Raw genomic sequence first — 15,853 nt, 5'->3', positions numbered from 1 at the left:
TACCACTCAGAAATAATCATCATTTCTGCCTGAACATGTACAAAATGAATTGTATAAGGACAACCATTGCATGATTTGTTGCTACAATTTATTGAGTACTTTATGGCCAGAATGTTCTAAGTGTTTTCCAAGTTATAATTTATTTATTCTTCACAACAATCCTCTATGAGGTAGGTGATATTATTATCTCTATCTCATTTAAGAGGATGTTTTCTGGGTTTTTTTATAGGTAGAATGAGGCTAACTGAGGTCACAAAAGTTAACAAGTGGCAGAGCCAGGATTTGAATATAAGTATCTGGGCTCCATGCTGTTAAACACTGTTGTCTTCGTCTCTTAATGGTGCTAAAACAAAAATACTACAAATGAACGGCTTTAACAACAACAACAACGAAACCAAACCCTCTGCCATCGAGTCAATTCCAACTCATAGCAACCCTATAGGACAGAGTAGAACTGCCCCATAGAGTTTCCAAGGAGTGCCTGGTGGATTCAAACTGCCAACCTTTTGGTTAGTAGCCATAGCTCTTAATCACTACGCCACCAGGGTTTCCAGCTTTAACAAAGAGAAATTTATTTTCTGTCAGTTTAGGAGGCCAGAAGTCTGAATTTAGGACACCAGCTCTAGGGGAAGGCTCTCTCTCTCTGTTGGCTCTGGGGGAAGGTCCTTGTTTCTTCTCAACCTCTGTTCCTCATTTCTTTGGCGATCTTCATGTGGCATGGCATTGATCTTCCCCCATCTGTGTTTCCTTTCTTCTGTGCCTCATCTGCTCTTTTCATATCTCAAGTCATTGGCTTAAAACATATCCTATACTGATATGGTCTTATTAACATAACAAAGAAAGCCTTATTTCTAAATGGAATTACATCTACAAATAGGGGTTAGGATTCATAACATATATTTTGGGGAGACACAATTCAATCCATAACAGTTGTGCTCTGCTGTCTCTCAATTGAGCGCTAGCCAAAAATTAGAAACAACCTAAATGTCCATCAATAGAGAACTGGTTAAATAAAATATATTCACACAATTAATACTATGCAATCAATAAAAAGAATTACGCAGATTCGTATGTGCTGAAATGGGATAATATCTAAGATATGAGTGGAAACTGGAAGGAGAGAAAGTATGTTTATCTTGTGTTTGAAAAGAAGGATGCATGGACTGATAATAGCAATTGCTTTGGGAAGAGGAACTGAATGTCCAGAAGACACAAGTAACAGGGAGATTTAGTTTTCCCTGAGTAAGTTTTTGTATCTTTTGAATACTGACTACGTGTATGTATTACTTTTCTACAAAATAAACAAAACAACTTTAAACAAATACAACTGTTTCAAAAGACATTTTGTAAACACCTTCCCACACTGTGCAAATACTTTGGGGAAAGTGTCTTAAATGATGATGTTTTATTATCTCACGTAACAAGGAGTCTTGACACTGGTACTTCCAGACTTGCTTAATTCAGAAGCCTAGCACTGGGTTTTTTCTGGGTAGCAATACCAGGGCACTGAGCCCCCTTTGTGGTGTTTTCTTGGTTTTTCCTCATGGTCACAGAATGGTTGCTACCACAGTAGGTTGATTTTTTTTTTTTTTTTAAAGTCCTTATCTATTGAAGATGCCTTATGGGGCAGTCCTACTCCATCACATAGGGTTGCTATGAGTCAGAATTGACTGGACGGCACCCAACAACATCTGCTGGAGATACATACTGAAGTATATAGAGATAAACTAATATTTGCCTTAAAATACTCTAGTGGGGAGGTAAGAGGAGGAAGAAGAGATTAGATGAAACAAAGTAGGCAAAATGTCAATAGTTGTTGAAACTGGGTGATGTGTATGTGGAAGCTCATTATGCTATTCTCCATTTCCGTGTGTTAGGAAATTTCCATGTTAAAATGTTAAGAAAAATACACCACTGGATTCAGTTTGCTAGTATTTGATTTAGTTTTGTATTTATGTTCATATCATTCATATCTATGATTGGTCTGTAATTATTCTTTTTTGTGCTGTTCTTATACATTTTGGATATTAAGGTTTTGTTTTATAAAATAAATTGCTGATTATTGCCTAGATTCTTTATTTCATTAGGAATTGCATAATTGTGATCTTCTGATCATATCATTCCTTTTGCATTTATTAGTTGGACTTGTCCCTCATCAACTATTTGGTTCTCCTGAATAAGAATTCAAACAAGATAGAAAAAAAAAAAACTTAATTTTCATTCTTTCTTTTTCTCCCTCCCTCCCCCCTCAACCAGTTTTTAGAATATTGCGTAGTTGTTCTAGCAATCCCTAATCGTTACCAATGATTTGATTTAAATTATCATTATGAACCCATGGGTTTTTATTTATTTACAATTCATCAGAGCCTTAACCTTTTTGTAAATTATAGACTTTATCTTTTAAAGCAGTTTTAGGTTTATAGAAAAATCGAGCTGATTGTACAAAGTTCTCATATGTCCTTCTCCCTAGTATACCACTTCCGCTATTATTAACATTTTGCATTAATGTCAAACTTTTGTTACAATTAATGGGCCAATATTGAAATTTTTATTAATTGATACATTTAATTACTATTAACTGAAGTCCATTATTTATATTCTCTCTTTGTGTTGTACATTTTTAGTATAAAGATTTTGTTTTCGTAAAAATGAGACATGCTTATTTGACAAACACTCTGTTTTTATATATCCACCATTATAGTATTATACAGGATAGTCTTACCCTAAAAATCTTTGGTGCTTCACCTATTCATCCTCCCCTCTTCCCCTTGAATTCCTAGCAGCCATTGATCTTTTTACTGTGTCTACAGTGTTACCTTTTCTAGAATGTCATATAGTTGGAATTATATAATGTACATTATGTATATATTATATAATGTACATAATATATAATGTAGCCTGTTCAAACTGGTTCCTTTCACATAGCAATATGCATTTAAGATTCTTCTGTGTCTTTTTGTGGCTTGACAGCTCAGTCTTTTTATCACTGAATAATATTCCATTATATGGGTGTAACAGAATACAAACTACTCTGGCTTCCTTTTAACTTGTGTTAGTATATCTCTCTCCATTCCTTTACTTTTGATCTATTTGTGTCTTTATATTTAAAGTGAGTTTTTTGTAGATAACATATGTTTGGGTCTTTTTATTTAATCCAACTGACAATCTCTGTCTTTCAATTGGTATATTTAGATCATTCATAGTTAAAGTGATTGTTGATATAGTAGGAACAATACCTACCATGTTTGTAACTGCTTTCTACTCCTTGTGCTTTTCTGTTTCTTTTTCATCTCTTTTTCTATCTCCTCTGATTTTAATTGAATATTTTATATGATTCCATTTTCTCTCCTCTCTTAAGATACCAACTATACTTCTTTAAAAAAAAACATTAGTGGTTCCCCTAGAGTTTCCAATATACATTCACAACTAATCTAAGTCTACTTTCAAATAACACTATACCACTTCACGGGTAGTACTGTTACCTTAGAGTATTTCTATTGCATCGCTTCTGCCCCATTGATTACATTTATTTCACTTACCCATATGCTATAATTGCCCAATACATTGTTACTGTAATTACTTTGAACAATGATTTATTAGATCAATTAAGAATAAGAAAAATAGATTCTATTTTACCTTCACTTATTCCTTCTCTGCCACTCTTCCTTCCTTTATGTATATCTGAATTTCTGACCTATTTCATTTCTCTTCTCTCTGAAGAACTTCCTTTAACATTTTTTGCAAGACAGACCTATAGGCAAAAAATTCCCTCAGTTTTATCAGAGAGGATAATTTCACTGGATACAGAATTCTAGGTTGTTGGTTCATTTCTTTCATTATTTTAAATATTTCATCCTCCTCCTTTCTTGCTTGCTTGGTTTCTGATTAGAAGTTTGATGTAATTCTTATTTTTGTTCCTCTATTTTTTTTATAGGTAAGGCTTCCTTCCTTCCGCCTTTGGCTCCTTTCAAAATTGTCTTTGGTTTTCTGCAGTTTGAATACTATATGCCTAGGTATGAATTCTTTAGTATCTATTCTGATTGATGTTTTCTTCATTTCCTGAATCTGTGGTTTGAGTATATTGTTAGTTTTGGAAAATTCTAAGCTGTTACTACTCCAGATACTTTTTCTGTATGTTATACTTTTTATTACTGTCCCACAGTTCTTGGATATTCTGTTCTGTTTTTCTTATTCTTTATCTCCTCCCCCCCCCCACCCACTTTGGATTTCAGTTTGGTTTCTACTGACATATATTCAAGCTGAGATTCTTTCCTCAGCCTGATTTGGACTTCTAGCCTCCAGAACTGTGAAACAATAAATTTCTGTTCTTATAGGCCATGGAAACCCTGGTGGCACAGTGGTTAAGTGCAACGGCTGCTGACCAGAAGGTTGGCAGTTCAAATCCACCAGGCACTCCTTGGAAACTCTATGGGGCAGTTCTACTCTGTCCTATAGGGTCGCTATGAGTTGGAATCGACTTGACGGCAGTGGGTTTGGTTTGGTTTTGGTTTTATAGGCCACCCAATTTGTAGTATTTTGTTTTGGCAGCCCTAGATAACTAATACTGTGTGTGCGTATGTGTGTGTTCACATGAATCTATATGGCAATTAACTATATCTCAAAAACAACTGTATGTATGCATGTGTGTGTGTGTGTGTGTGTATATATATAGCAAGAAAGACAGCAATCAAATGTATCTCAGAAACATAACTTTAAGTTTAAAAAAGTAAGGTTTGGAAAGAATAAATACTCTGATATTGTTTACAACATAAATGAAAAAGAAACCAAAAGAAATATGTATAACTTATTAATGTGCATATACAGGCACCCTTCATCATCTTAATCTAATCTGCTCCTGAAATCATGTTTGGAGAGCAAATTTTTCATAGCAGGAGTTTATATTCCATTATTTAAATGTAAAAATAATAATGAGTTCTTAGCTTATCCAAAATCACTAATCAATTTCCCCAAATAACTCTAAAATTCTTTTAAATAACCTATATAACAATCCACCAGCAATTTCTGCATAATATAAAGAAAATAAGCACCAATTACCTAGTTATTTAACTTAATGACCCATTGTATGCAGTACCCAATGATGCTGAAGTATTGGATTTGAATTACTTGTTTTCTACACTGCAATGAACATGTATTATAATATAAATAATACACTAAAGATATATAATAAATGAAAATAATATATGGCAAAATAAGATGAATAAGATCATTTAAACAAATGAGATTTAATGCAGGGAATTTATTACTAAAGTTTGGTCAGAGCTGGAGCAATAAAAAGGGGAAGTTGATGTTATTCAAACATACATCAGTAACTACAAGAAGCTGCTACCACTCCTAGGGTTGGGGAAGCAAAGGGGAAAGCGGAATTACTCAGGACACAGAAACACTACACTGCAGAGGCTGCTGCCAGAACTGCCACTGCACCTGAGCACAGGGCCGAGAAGCTCTCACTCTCACCGATAGGTGGGAATCCTGGTACTGCTGCCACAACCATGCTGTCTGTCAGAGCTGGAAGCAAGGCAGAAATAGCTTCTTCCTTCTCCTCACCGTCCAATCTCCTGTCAGTACCTCCCAATGGCAGAACTGAACTGGAAGCCAGCAGTAAAGGAATATGAAAATTGTAGCCTGTGGGCCTTCAGATAAGACGTTGAAGGACAAATGTGGGCTGGGAGCCAACAGAAAAATAATTGAGATGCCTGGTGAATTTGGTGATAAGAAAGGAGAGGTGAAGCGTTTCATCACTGTTGCTGTATTGTGGTGGGTAAAGATGAGCAACTGCAAGCTGGTGAGAGAATGAGAGAAATGATAAATCCCTGAAGCTGGTAAACATCTAAATCCAAGGAAGTGGTAGTGGACGCAAGACTGCAGAAGTAGAGGCTACCAACCATTGCCCAAAACTACACATGAAGTAATAGGAGAAAGCCAAAACAAAAATGATAACTCAGAATGGATGTCCATGTTCCCTTTGCTTATGATTATGTAGTTTCTAAGAATATGTGCTTGTAATTGCATTTGAGAGTGTGATGATGTCATGATCATTCTCACTTGCAACAATAACCATTTGTCTGCAAGATTAAAATTTTTTTTTTTTTAGAGATTTGGCTTTGAACTTGTGGATCCTGTTCTTCTTCTTTCTCCAACCAACAATAACATCAGGTTGAACAAGTTCCTCCATAAAAGGTTCTTCACTATGTGATGTTAAAGTAGGCTCACCTAATTTCTTTGCAAACTTGTCTTTTTTCTTAGAAGAATTTACTTAATGTGGAAAGATGATAATAATGCAAAAGATATTTAAACATAAATATGTGAAAACTATTCCTTCCTCCCAGATTAGCACACAATTTAAACATTTTCAGTGGCATCCAAGCACGTAGGCTTATTATGGTGTGATTTCTGTTCAGATGGCAAATTTTCAGTATAAATTTTTGCAAATAGCCCAGTGAAAATTGGGATAGTGAGAATCCAGATAGCGAAGATTACCCATTTGTGTGAATTATTTAAAAACAGAACTGTGACACTGTTTGTCCTTGGGAGGAGGTGCATGGAAATGGAAGGGCCTTGCTTTAAAAGGACATTAGGAGGTGGGGCCAAGACGGTGGAGTGGTCAGATGCTTCCTGTGGTCCTTTTTACAACAAAGACCTGAAAAAACAAGTAAATCAATTATATATGACAAGCTAGGAGCCCTGAACATTGAAGGCAAAGTTGAGGAATCGGGCTGAGTGGCAGGGGGAGGGAGAAACGGTTCAGAAGCAGCAAGGAGTTGCCAGACCTGACCCAGCAGGAACTGGCACCCCGCGGGCCAATCCGCTGGCTCATGTGTGGTGAAGCAAGCAGTCATATTCAGGACACATTTCCACACTGGGAGAGAACAAGCAGTGGAGAGTCTGCTCAACCCTCCAGAAAAAGCGAGAAGCAGCCCTCAATCAGCACCAGATAAGTACCTGCATTTAACTACCACACAGATCCAAAATACCCCTTCAGGAAAAAACTCTCTCCCATTTACGTGATTCCTTCCCACTCTGCAGCTGGGTCCCAGCTGGCTGCATCCCCTGGGCTAGAAGAAGGACTCTACACTCACCCTGAGTCATTCTCCATGCCTTGGAAAGGGAGCAGATTAACAAGCAGGGAAAAAACAACCTGCTGACTCCCCTAAGCCGGGAACTCAGGGCAGAAATACCATCTTTGCCTAGGCACAGGCATAAGGTGTGCACAGACTTTGAATGCCTTTCACCCCTGCATAGTGTGGGGCCCTTGTCAACAGCATAGGTCCTCATTAGCACAGTACAACAGGGTATATATCTGAAGTCTAACTTCAACTGTTTTAGCTATGTGGTGGAGAGGCAGGTTTGTGACATTTGACACTGATCTTCCTATTAAGCAGGGTCCTCACCCACCCATATCAGGGGCCTGAGGCCTGGCGGCTTCACCCATGACACCTAGCCACCCACAACAGGGGTCCAAGAAAAAGTGATGCCTCCCAATCCTTACAGCCAACAGCATTGGGTGCCCATAGTCCGGCTGCAAAACCCACCCGCCTACACACTCCAGGAAACAGGGACACACTTTCCTTACAGATACGCTGGGACAGCTGTCAGTCCCCTGCCTTACTCAGCCCATGACCCCCTACTGCAGCCAGATACCTGTGCTGACACCAATCACCCATGTTCATCTAGGACTGTAGGTGAGAACCTGCACCACACACTTGGTGCCTGACTACCTGGATGCCTGAGCTGAATCCATAAAAGAAAAGTGAATGGACCCCTAGGCTCACATACCTAGTAACAGCTGTAACTACCTGGTGACAGGATGTTAGAGCTTCAAAGGCACCAATAATCAAACTAGCTCACTTAAGCAGCCTATTTGGGCATATCAAAACAGAACAAAACAAAAAGCTAGGACATAGAAAGCACACATAAATAAATATAGTAACCTATTGATGGCTCAGAGACAACAGTCAATATCAATCACATAAAGAGGCAGAACATGATGGCTTCAGCAAGCTCCCAAAACAAAGAATTAAAAAATCTTCCAGATGAAGAGAATTTCTTGGAATTACCAGAGGTAGAATACAAAAGATTAATATAAATAATTCTTCAAGAGGTCAGGCAAAACCCAGAACAAGCCAAGGAGCACACAGACAAAGCAACAGAGAAACTTTAAAAAGATTATAGAAGAGCATAATGACAAATTTAACAATAAATGCATACATCCAAAAAGAAGAAAGGGCCATAACCAAAGAATTATCCCTACAACTTGAACAAATAGTAAGAGAGGAAAAAAAGAAACCCTCAGGCACCAGAAGAAAGCAAATAATAAAACTTAGAGCAGAATTAAATGAAATAGAGAACAGAAAAACAAATGAAAGAGTTAAGACCAAAAGCTAGTTCTTTGACAAGATTAACAAAATTGATAAAACATTGGCCTAACTGACAAAAGAAAAACAGAAGACGAAGAAAATAACCCAAATAAGAAATGAGATGGGCAATATCACAACAGACCCAACTGAATTTAAAAGAATCATATCAGATTACAATGAACGATTGTACTCTAACAAATTTGAAAACCTAGAAGAAATGGACAAATTTCTAGAAACACACTGCCTATTTAAACTAATACAAACAAAGGTGGAACAACTAAATAAACGTATAACAAGAGATTGTAAAGGTAATTAAAATCCCAAGGTAAAAAAAAATGCTGGCCTTGATGGGTTCAATGGAGAATTCTACCAAACTTTCAGAAAAGAGTTAACACCACTACTACTAAAGGTATTTCAGAGCATAGAAAAAAATTGAATACTCCCAAATTCATTCTTTGAAGCTAGCATAACCCTGATACCAAAACCAGGTAAAGACACCACAAAAAAAATTACAGACCAATAATTTAGACCCAAAAATCCTCAACAAAATTCTTCCCAATAGAATTCAACAACATAACAACAACAAAAATAATAATAATTCACCATGACCAAGTGGGATTCATAGCAGGTATGCAGTGATGGTTCAACATTAGAAAAACAACCAGTGTAACCCAGTATAAATAAAACAAAAGACAAGAACCACATGATATTATCAATTGATGCAGAAAAGGCATTTGACAAAGTCCAATACCCATTCATGATAAAAACTCTTCAGGAAAACAGAAATAGAAGGAAAATTCCTCTACATAATAAAGGACATTTATACAAAGCCAACAGCCTACATCTTCCTAAATGGAGAGAATTCGAAAGCATTCCCCTTGAAAATGGGAACCAGACAAGGATGCCCTTTATCACCACTTTTATTCAACATTGTCCTGGAGGTCCTAGCCAGAGCAATTAGGCTAGAAAAAGAATTAAAGGGCAACCAAATTGGTTAGGAAGAAGTAAAAGTATCTCTAGTTGCAGATGATATTATGTTATACACAGAAAACCCTAAAGGATCCACAAGAAAACTACTAAAACTAGTAGAAGATTGCATCAAAGTATCAGGATACAAGATAAACATACAAAAATCAGCTGGATTCCTCTACACCAACAAAGAGAACATCGAAGAGGAAATCACCAAATCAATACCATTCACAGTAGCCCCCAAGAAGATAAAACATTTAGGAATAAATCTTACCAAAGATGTAAAAGACCTATACAAAGAAAACTACAAGGTACTACTGCAAGAAACCAAAAGAAACCTACATAAGTGGAAAAACATACCTTGCTCATGGATAGGAAGATTCAACATTGTGAAAATGTCTATTCTACCCAAAGCAATCTACAGATACAATGCAATCCCGATCCAAATTCCAAACCATTTTTTAATGAGTTGGAGAAACAAATTACCAACTTCATATGGAAAGGGAAGAGGCCCCAGATAAGAAAAGCATTACTGAAAAAGAAGAGCAAAATGAGAGGCCTCACTCTACCTGATTTTAGCACCTATTATAATGCCATAGTAGTCAAAGTAGCCTGGTACTGGTACAACAGATACATAGACCAATGTAATAGAATTGAGAATCCAGACATAAATTCATCCATCTAAGAGCAGCTGATATTTGACAAAGGCCCAAATTCCGTTAAATGGGGGAAAGGGGAAAGACAGTCTCTTTAACAAATGGTGCTGGCATAACTGTGGATATCCATCTGCAGAAAAATGAAACAGGACTCATACTTCACACCATGCACAAAAACTAACTCAAAATGGATCAAAGATCTAAATAGAAAATCTAAAACAATAAAGATCATGGAAGAAAAAATAGGGACAATGCTAGGAGCCCTAGTACATGGCATAAACAGTATACAAAACATAACTAGCAATGCACAAACACCAGAAGAGAACTAGATAATTGGGAGCTCCTAAAAATCAAACACTTATGCTCATCCAAAGACTTCACTTAAAGAGTAAAAAGACAACCTACAGACTAGGAAAAAATTTTTGACTATGACAAATGTGATCAGAATCTAATCTCTAAAATCTACAAGATACTGCAAAACATCAACCACAAAAAGACAAATAACCCAACTAAAAAATGGGTGAAGTATATGGGTAGGCACTTCACCAAAGAAGACATTCAGGAGGCTAACAGATACATGAGGAAATGTTCACAATCATTAGCCATTAGAGAAATGCAAATCAAAACTACAATGAGATACCATCTCACCCAAACGAGGCTGGTATTAATCTAAAAAACACAAGATAATAAATGTTGGAAAGGTTGTGGAGAGACTGGAACACTTATACACTGCTGGTGGGGATGTAAAATTGTATAACCACTTTGGAAATCGATTTGGCGCTTCCTTAAAAAGCGAGAAATAGAACTACCATACGATCCAGCAATCCCACTCCTGGGAATATATCCTAGAGAAATAAGAGCTCTCAAAAGAATAGATATATGCACACCCATGTTCATTGCAACACTGTTTACAATAGCAAAAAGATGGAAACAACTAAGGTGTCCATCAACAGATGAATGGATAAACAAATGATAGTATATTCACACAATGGAATATTACACAATGATAAAAAACAATGATGAATCTGTGAAACATAACATGGAGGAATCTGAAGGCATTATGCTCAGTGAAATTAGTCAGTCGCAAAATGACAAATATTGTATGAGAACACTATTATAAGAACTCAAGAAAAGGTTTAAACACAGAAGAAAACATTTTTTGATGGTTATGAGGGTGGGGAGGGAGGGAGAGGGGTACTCACTAATTAGGTAATAGATGAGTTATTTTAGGTGAAGGGAAGGACAACACACAATACAGGTGAAGTCAGCACAACTGGACTAATCCAAAAGCTAACAAGTTTCCTGAATACAACCAAACACTTGGAGGGACAGAGTAGCAGGGTGGGGGTATGGGAACCATGGTTTCAGGGGACATCTAGGTCAACCGGCATAACAAAATGTATTAAGAAAACATTCTGCATCCCACTTTGGTGAATGGCATCTGGGGTCTTAAAAGCTAGCGAGTGGCCATCTAAGATGCATCAATTGGTCTCAACCCACCTGGAACAAAACAGAATGAAGAACACCAAGGACACTACGAAAATATGAGCCCAAGAGAAAGAATGGGCCACATAAACCAGAGACTCCATCAGCCTGAGACTGGAAGAACTAGATGATGCCTGGATACCACCAATGACTGCCCTGACAAGATACACAACAGAGAATCCCTGATGGAGCAGGAGAAAAGTGGGGTGCAGACCTCAAATTCTAGTAACAAGACCAGACTCAATGGTCTGACTGAGACTGGAGGGACCCCAGAGGTCACGGCCCCCGGACTCTCTGTTAGCCCAAAACTAAAACCATTCCCAGAGCCAACTCTTCAGACAAAGATTAGACTAGCCTATAAGACATTCTGGCAAGATCATGCTTCTTAGCTCAAGTAGACACATGAGATTATGTGGGCAGCTCCTGTCTGAAGGCGAGATGAGAAGGCAGAGGGGGACAGGAGCTGAATGAACGGACACAGGAAATACAGGGTATAGAGAAGTAGTGTACGGTCACATTGTAGGGAGAGCAGCTAGGATCACAACAATGTGTGTATAAATTTTTGCATAAGAAACTGAATTGAACTGTAAACTTTCACTTAAAGCACACACACACAAAAGACTAAAACAGAGGACATTAACTATATCTGTAATGTTTTCTTAAATTACTACAAGCAAATATGATTAAATGTTAATAGTTAATTCCAGGTGTTAAGATTAGTACTTTGTACTTTTCTGTATATTTTAAAGTTCTCAAAATACATTATATACCTTATATTGATGAAGCCATATTCTGCTAACAACTGCAAGTAATGAACAAACCTAATCTGCTAGGATTTAAGAAAATTATTTTTAAATAAAGGTTATATGTATGGTTGCATTACTTTCCCAAAAAATCAGCTTGTTATTTTTGTCATGTGAGAAATACTTACTTATTTCTTTATACTGTCTCTTTTTACCTAAGCTAGCTCAGGTTTTTACTTATTTAACCAAAAGTTTTCTAAGACATAGAGTTTCAATTACCATGTGATATCTTTCTGGTGATGGAGGTAAGATATTAGTCTTAAACAGAAAACAGTAAGTAGAATAGTTTTTTGACTATACTTTTGAAATACCTGTGCAATGAAACTACAGAAAGTGCCCAAAATGTATGATACAAATATATTTCAATTCTTAAAATATTTATGTATAGTAAGTATAAATAATTTAATAATCTTTAATTGTCAAAATTTTAATGCCATGTGGAATTTTTTAACTTTGTTTACATGAATGAGACTTTAGACTTCCAAAATATAATTGTTTATGTGCTGTTCATTTTTTTAATAAAAATTTTCTTCATTTTTGGAGATGACAAGGTCAAGACAGAGCGAGAATTGCCCCCATTTATTTTTGGACGAGATTTTAAATGCCAGAATTTCCACTACAACGAGAATCAATATTTCCATGTTCACGGAGGAATTGAATTTGATATCAGCACCCCGCCAATTGAGAATGCTTTGGAAGATTTTCAGGTTTAAATTATTATCATTCTTGAAATGGTTTGTCACTTCACACGTCTTATTCTATTCTTCATCTAGAAAGAATGTCGGTTCACGCAACTAGGCAGCTCTCCAAATAAATAGCTTCACAACTCACAAGTTTATTCTTATACTATTTAACACACGTGTTAAGTGTTAACTATATATTAGGTACTGTGTTAGATGTCACACATATCACAGGTACAGCCATCATCCTCACAGAACCTATAGACTTCCTATGTGCCCTAGAATAGCTCATCAGAGTGCAGAAAAAATCCTGGAACGCTCAGTACATATTCTTCCATTTGCCTCAAAGATTAGTATTAGAGTCCTCTAGAGTTTGGGAACAGTACTCTTCATCTGAAATTTAGTATAAACATTATACATTTCAATTGTCATTGCTTTTCTATTTTCTCTTCTCTATATTATATATCTTTAATTTTTTTTCCCTCATTCCCAATGTAGGGACTGGATGCTTGCAGATACTATCAGGGCCTTGTGGGATACTACATTATAAATTTGTCATTTACGTGTACAAAATTTCATCTAAAAGAAGTTTTACTATTTTTTAGATTTGTTTAAAATATTTTAATAACTCATATTTTAGAACAATTTAGAAAAAATACGGGATTGTGCTGCTAATACTTTTGTAGAAGATTCAGGATACAAAGGATATTACTCAATACCAGTCATGGAATTTCATGGAAAAAGGTAAGGAACTTTCAGAATTTATTTATATTGCTACAACTTGTTGAAAGTTAGAGACTCTGTAGCAGAGAACAAGGATAGTGTCAAAATGCAAAAGCTGAATTAAAACCTAGGGATAGAGATCCTAGAACAATAATCCCCATAAATGACATACTGAGTCAAGTGCTAAATATTATATTTATTACTTCATGCACTTTGATACATCTGGTGTAATAATCTCTAAAGCTTTTTAATAGTTTTTATAATGAACACAACGGTTAAATAGGGGTGGAGGTGGGATCAAATTCTGTGGGTCAACTGAAAAGCAGAGGATTCAGCCCATACCATTCATTTCCATAAGAAATCTGACTTAAATCTCTTCTTCAACTGGTTCTTGTTATACCTGTCATCTTTTGGAGTGGATATATATCTCCTAGTATTACAAATCTTTTCTGTGTTGTCTTCTTGGATTTTCACATCCTGGGCACTGTGACTTGAAAATATGGGTTTAGCAATATCTTGGGTTGGAAGCGAAAGTTTGAGATTTAAAAGCATTTAGACAGTTTTTTGTTTTGTTTTGCTTTAAGCCATGGAAGTAGTTGAAAGGATAGGGCCAAGTCTGGAACTCTAGACAATAGTAGCTTTTAAGGGGTGGGTGGCAGAGGAAGAGAAATTCAGCAAAGGAGACTGAGAAGGAATAATAGAGATAGAAGGAAACCAAGAGAGGACAATATCATGAAACTAAAAAATGGAGGGAATTTTAATACATGCAAATAATTAAAGGCATCAAATGCTATAGAGAAAAAGGCCAAGTGAAATTAAGCCTGAAAAGAGTGCTCTAAATTTGGAAATGACTTGGGAAGAGAATTTCAGTTGGATAGTGATTATGGAAGGCTATTTACAGTGGGTTGTAAATTTGGGGAGAATAAATAGGAAGTAAAGAAGGAAAGCCAAGGATTATGTTTCTTTAAAGATGCATGACAGTGAGAAGAATAAGAGAAATAAGGCAAAGAGAGAAGATAAAAGATAAAAGTTGGATCTTTCCACTGAATTCTCCTTGGGTACATATATAGTGCTTGAGCTAAAGTTGGAAAACCATGTGGCTAATGACCTCCATGATTTTGAAGGAAACCAAGCAGCAGATATCAATCTCTAGAATGTACAGGTGGTATACATACCCCTGGAGGAGGACTCTCTCACTCAGGGATATAACCCTTGCCAAGCTAAATGGTGAATAAAGCTTTACTCTCCAAGGTTCTGGCAGGCTGGTGGGGTTCCAATGATGCCGGGAACGCAGGGAAGTAGCTGGGACGAACACTGTGCTTGGTGAGAGATTGTTGTGGGTGGAAGAATATGGTTGGTTAAGCACCCTGTCACAGCATTGTAAGTGATCCAGTCACGTTGTTGCAATGGGATGTCATAGTGGAATTATTTGTCTAGTTTCTGACTAATGCACAGCATTTGGCCATCTGTGTTAGTGAATGGCAGGTATATGGATCTGAATTTGTAGGCTTTCAAAGCTAGCATAAGCTTGTTGCCCAGACCCAGCTAGCATAGAGGAAAAGTAAAAACCACAAGTAGAGTAAGAATCAGTATTTTCCTGGATCTTTGAACAATTAATAGAGAGACTTTAGTTCTCTATAAAACCCACCCCACTTAATTATTCCTGAGAATTCCAGGGGTATCTCATATGCTCATGGATCACCACTCTCAGCTATGAGGTACTTGCACTTTCCTTCTTTCCTGCCCATGCTCCCTGGGATCATCCACCAATTCCCATACAGGCAACTCAACATGAATGCCATTGTTGTCTGTTCCTCAAGAGTGATTTATTTACCAGGAGGCTACTGGTCCCTTATGAAAATAGGGTCTGTTCCACTAGCCCTCCAGGCATGCCCAGAAACGTCTAAACCTTACACTCATTTTAGGCTCAGGTTGGGACCTCTCACAAAAAATAGGTGCCACAATCTGAAACCCTGTGATTTGGCAGTCCATGAAAGAAGAAGAACTCATAAATGATCAAGACAGCAATTACTGAAGGCCAATAATAGGTAAAATGATACAGGTACTAAAATGCTCTATTTTGGGGACAGGATACTAGGATCATGATGGTATTGTGGATATTGGGAGGTAGGTCAGAAACCAACTTCATGTGACAGTGGCAT

General features: G+C 36.9%; 1 protein-coding gene across 1 annotated transcript in view; it reads left to right on the top strand.

Annotated features, from left to right (window-relative positions):
• The window catches only part of ANKAR (ankyrin and armadillo repeat containing), a 108,159-nt gene that overhangs the window by 7,038 nt on the left and 85,268 nt on the right, over nt 1-15,853 (top strand). Inside the window, exons 4-5 of the mRNA XM_064286901.1 lie at nt 12,832-12,995; nt 13,609-13,712. Coding sequence (XP_064142971.1) covers nt 12,832-12,995; nt 13,609-13,712 — 268 coding nt within the window. The remainder of the gene's footprint in view (nt 1-12,831; nt 12,996-13,608; nt 13,713-15,853) is intronic.

This window comes from Loxodonta africana, chromosome 6 (genome assembly GCF_030014295.1).
Source record: "Loxodonta africana isolate mLoxAfr1 chromosome 6, mLoxAfr1.hap2, whole genome shotgun sequence".
In the NCBI taxonomy this organism is placed as follows: Eukaryota; Metazoa; Chordata; class Mammalia; order Proboscidea; family Elephantidae; genus Loxodonta; species Loxodonta africana.
This window is presented reverse-complemented; position numbering and strand designations above follow the sequence as displayed.